General features: G+C 39.0%; 1 protein-coding gene across 1 annotated transcript; it reads right to left on the reverse strand.

The window, feature by feature from the left end:
- Positions 1 to 2900: 2900 nt before the first annotated feature.
- On the reverse strand, positions 2901 to 6177 carry LOC4347473 (protein MANNAN SYNTHESIS-RELATED 1). Its single transcript, XM_015795894.3, has 6 exons — positions 5945 to 6177; positions 4949 to 5093; positions 4801 to 4868; positions 4559 to 4644; positions 3719 to 4301; positions 2901 to 3483 (listed from the first exon to the last, which is right to left on the reverse strand). Exons 1-6 carry the CDS (start codon positions 6059 to 6061, stop codon positions 3205 to 3207), a joined length of 1278 nt encoding a protein of 425 aa, XP_015651380.1. The 5' UTR covers positions 6062 to 6177; the 3' UTR covers positions 2901 to 3204.
- Between the last annotated feature and the right edge of the window lie 3391 nt (positions 6178 to 9568).

The raw sequence follows: 9568 nt of genomic DNA on the forward strand, positions 1-9568 counted from the left end.
TGTCATCTGTTGTTGGAGTGCTACTAAAATGTTAATTTGTTGCTGTGTATTGAGCTGCCTGCCCAGCAGTAGTTATTGATAGCATGAGACACACGGTAATTTATCCCTGTTTCAAAAATACTAATCCTCTCCTTCAATGTGTGGGACCTTAAAAAACGAATTACTCTCTATTTTATATTATAAGACATTTTAATTTTTAATTCAAACTTTCTCAAGTTTCATCGTGTTTGTAAGAAAACGTAGCAACATCTATAAACACTTAATTAATTCTATTAAATCTAACACTAAATATATTTTGATATTATATTTGGTTTGTGTTGAAAATATTGTTGTATTATTATATAAATCTGGTTAAAGTTAAAGAAGTTTAATTCACTTATATATTGATGATTAAAAGAAGGGGTCAAAACATATTATAATATGAATAGAAATGAGTAACAAACTATATTTAATCTGGATGCTATGTTAGCAAATAGTGTTGGCCGGTGAGAGCTTAGTAAGCACATTATGTGGGCTTAGGACATACGTGTCCTCTTTTATGTATACATGTCCTCTTTTATTAACACCAATCTTCCTCCCACCGAAAGGAATTTTCCTTTCCAACTACTCAATTTCTTTTGGAATCTTCCTCTATCCTCTGCCAATCTTTATTCGATAATTTCTTGTGATGTATTGGAATCCCTAAATATTTGAAAGGGTAATTTCCTTTGCCACATCCAAATAATATGACATACTCGTTCTCTACTTCTTTTGCCTTGCCATAACAAAACAATTTGCTTTTATGAAAATTGATTTTCAAGCCTGAAAGTTTCTCAAATGTACTAAGCATAAGTTTGAGATTTTTAGCTGACCAGTTTAGCCATGTTTATATTATCCTTCTTCGAGGTACCTAAAGGTATCCTCAAGAAGCTAGATTATTATAGATCTAGATTCTTTTGGCAATGTGATGACCATAAAAAAAATACAGACTGGCTAAATGGAGTGTTGTGTGTAGACCTAAGGTGTGTAGGGTCCTTGGAATACATAACTTATAACTGCAAAACAAGTGTTTGGTTAGTAAATGGGTGTATAAGCTCATTAATGAAGAGGGAGTTTGGCAGAACTTACTTAGGAAGAAGTATTTGGCTAAGAAATGTATTACCCAAGTTGATAAGCAACCGGGGGACTCTCATTTCTAGTCAGGGCTTATGGCTGTTAAGGAGTCCTTCTTCTCGTGTGGATCCTTTGAGGTTCACAATGGTACTCAGTTGAGGTTTTGAGAGGACTGTTGGGTTGGTGCCACATCTTTTGATAAGCTATATCCATCACTTTATAATATAGTTAGGAGGAAAAATGTTGTTGTTGCTGATGTGTTAAACACAGAGCCTCTTAATGTCTCTTTTAGGAGGGCCATCGTGGGGATAATCTAGTGGCTTGGCATGACCTAGTGTCGAAAGTTGTGTCAGTTAACCTTTCAGAGCAAAATGATGTTTTTAGATGGAGAGCTAATAAAAATGGAATCTTCACAGTAAATTCTATGTATAATGCTCTTATGTATTGTGATGTAGTTCCAAGGAGGACTTTCATTTGGAACCTTAGAATTCCTTTGAAAATTAAGATTTTCCTGTGGTACTTATGGAGAGGGATTACTCTAACCAAAGACAATCTTGCAAAAAGGAAGTGGAAGGGTAGCATTAAATATTGCTTTTGTAATTCTAATGAAACAATACAACACCTCTTTGTTTATTGTCATTTGGTAAGATCTGTTTGGAATGTCGTTTTTATAACCTTTGGGATTCGACCACCCACTAGTGTTGCTAATATGTTTGGTAGTTGGTTAAATGGTGTTCAACCTAGACTAAAATACCAAATTTTTGTGGGCATCACGGCTTTGTGTTGGGCGGTTTGGTTAAATAGAAATGATGTGGTTTTTAATGGCTCCAAAACTAATTCCTTTTTGCAGGTGATCTTCAAGGGGACTTATTGGGCACAACAGTGGTCTTTGTTGTTTAAGGAAGAGGATGGCCACAATTTGAAAGAATATCGCAAGATGTTGGAGGCAAGGGTCATGGAGTTGTATGCAAAATATGGGTGGAACCTTATAAGAAGATTGGAGTAGTAGTCTTCTCTTTTAAGTGTTGTCACTTTGGTACTTTTTATTATCCTTATTGTAAGGAATTCGGGTCTAAGTACTCTTATATGACGTTGGGCTGTGTACATCCATTGTGGATGTAGAAGCCGGATTTTAATCAATTTTCTAAAAAAAATCCTCTTTTATGTCAGATGCATAAATGTCCTCTTTTATGTGGGCTTTAGACAAAAAAAAATTCGGTATGGTACTAAAAAACTTTGTTCTTGCGTACCAAGGGTGTCAATACATGCTTGTCTGACTTTAGTGCTACCTTGTGCTACAGTGCGAATATACTGTGTACATGTACTGTTCACGTGTTACTGTAAAGTACTGTAGCGATCGATCTCATCCGTTCGCTGCAGATCCGTTCGCTGCAGATTGGATGGCTGAGAATACCCTAAAGTTAGAGTACCTTTGCTTCTCTGACTTCACTATATGAAGAGTGAAGTAAGAGGATCTCAATCCCAAAACATCGAGCCTGAGTAACTGTACGGCCCGGCGTCTTCGTCCCCGTCCGCAACTCGAGATCACGAGACTAGATTTAATAAGCGTAATTTAGGACCAAACTTGATTAACGTTGTGTTTAGATCCAAAGTTTGGATCCAAACTTCAGTCTTTTTCCATCACATCAACCTGTCATACACATACAACTTTTTAGTCACATCATCTTCAATTTCAACCAAAATCCAAACTTTGCGCTGAACTAAACACAGCCTAATTTGAGTTGTTGTCAAAGAATGGGATTGCTGAAATAAGCATATAAAGTTAAGAGAATTTCACACATCACATCTTCTATGGAAGCAGTATTTTGGAGTAATTTCCAGCTGATGAACCATAACTTGGTAGTACATGAAGCACACACTCTTTCCACATGCCTAATCTAGTGTCCTTTTTTTTTCAGCACACTAATTCTGTGCTTCTCTCCTTTTGTTATCAACAACAATTAAGTAACACATAAATGATACTGTTCCTCACAACATCATGAACTAGTATACAACAAAAGGACTTACATATGTACCCAAAGCTTGGCCAAGCAACTCACTTCAGTTGAACTTATTGATGCTGATGCTGATGCTGATGATATAAGAACAGTACTAGCAGTAACATGAGTAGGCAAGATGGCTCTTCTTGGACACGTATGTGGAGACGAACTCTGAAGCCAGAGCTGAACTGCTGGACACTGGAGCAGGAACTATGATGTTTGTCAGGCCTGCAGCGATCCTCTTACCGGCGACATGTCCGTAGAACAGGCCGGGGATGGCAGGGACGAACACGTCGCTCTCCGAGCAGATTTTGAGGTCCAGTGCTCTTGCAAGGTATGAATCCCCGGATTTCAGGAACTCGCCTTTGTTAGCGGCCGGCATTATATCATCCTGCAAGAATGATAACTATGTGTCAAGAATTCCGCCAGCTCGGTTTATACTTATTAAAAAAAAACTGATGTATGTCACAAGTTGGAATCACAAGCCAACGATCAAATTCAGTCTGAACTTTAAGTGTGTTTCTCTATGAATAGCTTTTCAGTGTAGCATTCAGTAAATTTTGTTGGGGGGAGAAGATGGATGATGATTCATACAAACTAAAAAATTGGTGAAAGAGTTTTCTTGCCTTGGTATAAGTGTTTGGAAATGCCTCCTTCAGAGTATCCAGGCTTTTGTGCCACCATGTCTCCGTCAAGTAGATGGTTGTATCAGCAGAGAAGCCAACCTTCTTCAGGAAGTGCACAACTTCCTGAGGGTAATAACAGCCTCTTCTTCTTGCACCTCCATTCGTCTTACAGATCTTCTTTTCTAGCAATTCGGTCTGTAAATCAATAGCTATAACCATCCCATCGGATTTCTCGCTTATTTCTTTAAGCTTGTCCAACATATGCTTGGCTACTGCTGAAAATTCAGGTTTCAACTGAAGGCCACTGAACATTGCAAGGCAGGCAGTCGAATCCAAGTCCTTGTTACCCGACTCCTTCTGTTTCAAACTTACTGAAGAGAAAATAGTCGCAAGTCGTAAGTAGTTATTTCTTTGGAAGATCGGCTCAATGGTTCCCGTGATGAACTCTTCAGTCACCCGGTTTGGTACTCTAACTACTGCTGGCTTCTTAGAAGACACTGCATTAGGAAGTGAATGTACTACTTTGACAACTCCATCCAAGCTCGTCATGAATTTATCCACATCATACATGTCTTCGAATTTCCTGTGTATATTCCTTATATCATTAGTGCAAATGAATGACATCTTTTTCATGTTTATAGAAGAAACGTTTTTTTTAATGAATTCATGAAAGGAATTGTAAACAAATTGTGGAAGATTTTATAAATTGGAAAAGAAAAGCTTGTAGTTTTGAAATTCTTCAGTATATCTAAAGTAAATATGAATACAAGATAGCAATAGCCGATAGCCTTGTGCAGTTTTGAGGGGGGAAAAGTGTAAGGTTCTAGCAATGAAACATACCGCCTCTTTCCTAACTCATTTCCTCTAATTTCTGGAAGCACAAGTGTTGCACCTAAATATCTTGCGATAACCACAGCATCAGTAATCTGCAGACAGAAGTATATTCAGTAAGAAAAACCATGGTCCTGAAAATTTCAAGCGGGGTTCCAGCAATTCAATCAAACAGAATATGCAGACACAAAACTTGTTTTTCTTACATATAGTAATTAACTATACATATGAGCTCTGAGTTGCAAGCTCACCTGTGAGATGTGGTATTCAGGGCCCATAGTCAATGAGAATGTAACAAAACCCTTAGACTCCTGAACATCTGCAGAAATTACAAGTGCCAATGTGTCAAGACTCAAGAGTTGGGATCTAAAGAACTTGTCAAGAATATATTTTACTTACTTGATCTTGGTTTAGACCAGCAGGGTCTAATCTCCTCAGCAGTCTCCTTTGGGAGATCCACTCCAGCCTTGTTGACCTTAGTCATTTCAGTAGTATCTGCAATTTTAATTTCGTTTGATTCTATGCCTGTTGCCTCCAAGCCCAACTGTTGGTTTTCAAATTGGGGTCAGTCATATAATGCCCAGTTTAAATTTAGTCAGTTCAAAAGAATCGTTCATCACTGGAAGCTTGGGACAGTGTCAATTGACTCATACCAGTTGAGCATTGGACAAAATGAACACTGTAGTAAAAGATTCCAAAAATCTGGCACATCAATGATTTGCATACAAGAATCAGAACAAGTAAGCTCATGACACAATCGCACATGATTTGCTTCCTGGAGAGACTGAGCTCTCTCTGTCATATCAAGTTCATAATGATAACTATCACTATCCAAAGAGATTAAAAACGATGTACTGTATTTCCTCCTTTGGTTTCATCTTTGCAATTGATGCTCTCTTTACTGATGATGTGTCCCCCACCAACTAGCCTTTCTTTAGGAAGGCTGAAGGCATATAATTTAGTGCTATTCTTCACGGTTATCGAGCTTCGGATTCTTTTTTGACTGCAGACAACGTGCTGATCGACTAGTAGGTAATAATTAATGTAAACCCCAGTTAACCCCTAATGAAAGTCAAGGTCACAAGACGTTCAAGATCCCCTTCACCACTAGATCCACAGATCGCTTGCAATTATCCAAGAATTAAAACAAAAACAAAGAAACCCAAATCATAATCACACTCCTGCATTCCACCGGCGAGCCAAATCAACACGAACAGCTACTAAATCCCTTCATCTGAACTACTCTCCGAACCAAAGAAACCCGGACAAAGAGAGTGAGCTAAATCAACAGCGAAAGAAAGAATTCCTCACGCAGAGACCAAGAACCTGGAAGAGCAATTAGCTAAAGACGAGAGAGATCTCCACGGGAAAGGGAAGGAATCAAGAAGCACGAACCTCCTCCTGGCCGGCGCCGACGGGGGTGAAGTGGTCGTGCTTGATCATGTTGCCGAGCATGACGAACATGGACAGGGTCAGGAACCCGGCCACCACCTGGCGCGGGTCGACCGCCATTGCAGAGGATCGAGCAAGCAGTGCACCACCGACAGAGGAGGAGAGCAGCCGAGGAGAGTGAGGAGGAGAGAGATGAGGGGGACAGAGACCCAGAGGACAAGCACGAGGTCAGTGCCGGCTTTGCCGCTAGCTAGCTAGCGATAAATGGGCTTCGCGTACACTGCGTCACCCGCGCGGCGCGATGCGCGCGGAGCCTCGCGTCGCGTGGCGTGGTGGTGGTGGGGCTTTAATTTGTTTATTTACTGCTGGGTTTGTTGTTGTTCTGACACTCTTGACTGACAGCCGACAGGTGGTGAAATGTGAATGGTGGGTGGTAGTTCAGTTAGTTGTACGCTGGTAAATTCTCCGGCCTGTCCTGTTCTGGTGGAGTAGGGAGTGTAGGGTGAAAATGATCGGAAATTTTCGTATAAGGGTACTTTTTATTGTTATTATTTTTTGCTATATATAAATTTTACTTTTTCTAATTTCTTTCTATATTGTATTAATATTGATATTGAGTAGTTAGTTTTAGTGATAAACATTTGGGCCCCACAAAGTGGGCCCATGTAACTAGTTTCCGAAAAGATATTGCCGTTTCCAAGAAAATACTACCATTTTTGACTATTTTCATCTTGTCTGTAGGAATACGAGGAGATGAAACTTCAGCTCGTATTTTGAGTGTTTGAGTATTTTTGGCTGAATTTCTTCCATCCCAATATATTACCACTTCGGATGAGATTTAACCCATCCTATATAAGAATATTTTGGGACAGGGGTAGAAGTATCTTACATACAGTGGCACCGACTAGGGGGTGTCGGAGGGTGCCAACACCCCCTGTTTTTACTCTATATTAAGGTTAACTAAGATAAGTATTTATCTAGTTTATTTGTATAGCTTGAAAATATTATCAGTTTAGTTAGTTAGCAAGTCTAAGAACATTAGCAAGAACCATAATCTACAAAATTAGTTTGTGATTTCTCATCTTTTTTCAAAGTAAAATAGATGATACTTACTTGTGAGATTATTCAATAGTTTTATGATACTTATTTGTGAGATTATTCAATAGTTTACATTGAAAGAATTTAGCAATAATTACTAGTTTTAAACTTTCAATGATATTATTAAAGAGCTAAATTTTAAGTTTTTTAAAGGACTAGTTTACGCATTGATTGTTATTGATGGTGATTATTTGACCTCCTTTGCTATCAATATTAGTTATTCGGTCTCATGGCATATCCTCTCACCACACCCCCTAATCTTAAATCCTAGCTTCGCCCCTACCCCATGCGTACATATGCTTTTTAAGGGACACTCTTGGTCAAATATTTAGTTGGAGTAGCTGATATAATGTGCACAACAAGTAATGAATTGATATCGGGAATATAAGTCCATCAAACCATACAAGAGTCGAAGCTTGCTATGTACAGACGTACAACCAGAAGGGTTTTCCACGTTTCTATGAACGGTGAGTGTGTTCTTTTCTCTTCTTTATCAACTTCTACTCTTTCATTCTTAGCAAACATGTTTTCCAAACTGTTAAAAAATATATTTTTAATAAAAAAATCACAAAAAATACTTTTAAAAATCGTATTAATTTATTTTTTTAAGTTTATTTAGCTAATAGTTAATTATTATGTGTTAATCGATAATTCCATTATACGTACGACCGGTAGAAGTGTTTGTAAACCCTCAAAACAACACATCCTTAAGAGTTAGTAAGACTGAGACTTGGGTCAGTTGGGTGTAGTACTGTAGTGAACGAATAAACGCTCACTCTCTTCTCAAGATGCACTACAAAATTGGAAAAAAAATTTCTTTTTTGAAAGGATGGCAAAAGCTTTGCCACTTCAAAATTTGAAACGAATGACTCCAAAACAAATGCCTCACACCTGTCAGAATACCTTCTCAACCATCCGCAGCATGCAAAATTGTCCTGTCTGAAGAAGAGACGAAGAAGACGCATTAAACCCCGTTTCTCTTGCTTTCGACCCAGCCTACAGTTCTTCCCCCCCCCCCCCTTAATTTTCTTTAGCGGTTTTCAGGCTGTGTTTAGTTCACATCAAAATTAGAAGTTTGATTTAAATTGAAACGATGTGATGAAAAAGTTAAAAGTTTATATGTGTAGGAAAATTTTGATGTGATAAAAAAGTTGAAAGTTTGAAGAATTATTCTGTAACTAAACACGGCGTCAGTCAACTCATAAATTCAGAAGCCCTTTGCAATTTGCATGCAGATCTGGGTATTTCTCTCTCTATCTCGCTCGCTGCTGCATGCTCATTTGTTTAGACAATAATAATGGCGACACGTGACAGGGAGTGTGCACGGCAATTGGCCATGGGCAAACCAAAGAGGACTAGAGGAGATGTTGCCGATGACAATTGGCAAGCAAGCAGGCGGTGTGCGAAACTGTGTGCAGTGCAATGAGTACACCGCTCTACCGACAAAATCCGCGCGTCGGTGGAGTCGGGCAGGAGAAAAAACGGACGCCCCCGACCGCCCAATCCGGCGCCCCGTGCGCGCGCGTGGGTGAAACGGTGCCCATATGCAATTTTTTTTTAATCTCTTTTGATAGGAAACACACTTCCATTGAACTTCAACTCGAGGCAAATCGCCGGATATAGGTTCGAAGATGAACTCCAGGACCTGATTCACTTACAACGTTTTTTTTTTACTAAAGATTCACTTACAACATTGAATCTAAAAGTGGTAAAGAACCTAACATTTCTCTACTATTAGAAAAACTACTGAAGATGTTTTTGCCGATAATTTGTTACGTCATCCGAGTATGAGTCGGTTTTTAAGTTCATTTGCTTTTGAAAATACAGATACATATTTGAGTCGGGTTTTAAGTTCGTTCGCTTACAGAAATACAAAAGAAGTAATATAAGAAATCTCTTTTTAAAAAACTTGCATGTTAACTTGAGATGATCGGACTCCTTATTGTAGCTCATGATTTTATAAAAAAATATATATTCAAGCTAATTCTCACAGTGAATTTTACCTTAATCAAACCGTATAACAATAACAAAATTAAAAGTAGCCCGTTGCAATGCACGGGCAATTTTCTAGTTAGTTTATAAATTTAAATGTTGGGTCTAAAACAAGATTAGTGCCCTCCCGCCTCTCGATCTGGTGAGAAATGAGGAAATAAAAGGGAGAGAAAGTAGGAAGAAGACTGGCGCATTCATATGTGGGGCCCATGTGGATCCTATACCAACTCGGTCGGGTTAACCTCAGTCAACTCGTCACGTCAGTCGAAATAGAGCACAAAACAGTTTAGGGTGCTCTACTTTTGTAAGGTACACCTTATATCTGTTATAGCGGTTTAAGGATCTAATGTAAACTTGTCATCAATAAACTGGATCTAAAGTGAACATATTCCGATGGAACTAGGGGCTGGCCTTGGCCCACTAAGATGCGATGCATTGAAGGACAGAGCTAGTGGGCTTTTTGACCGGCCCAATCTCAACATAGGCTGGCCGACACAATGCACGGCCCACACGGCGACGTCGCTTGCTTACTACAGG

This window comes from Oryza sativa, chromosome 9, assembly GCF_034140825.1.
Source record: "Oryza sativa Japonica Group chromosome 9, ASM3414082v1".
Lineage (NCBI taxonomy): Eukaryota > Viridiplantae > Streptophyta > Magnoliopsida > Poales > Poaceae > Oryza > Oryza sativa.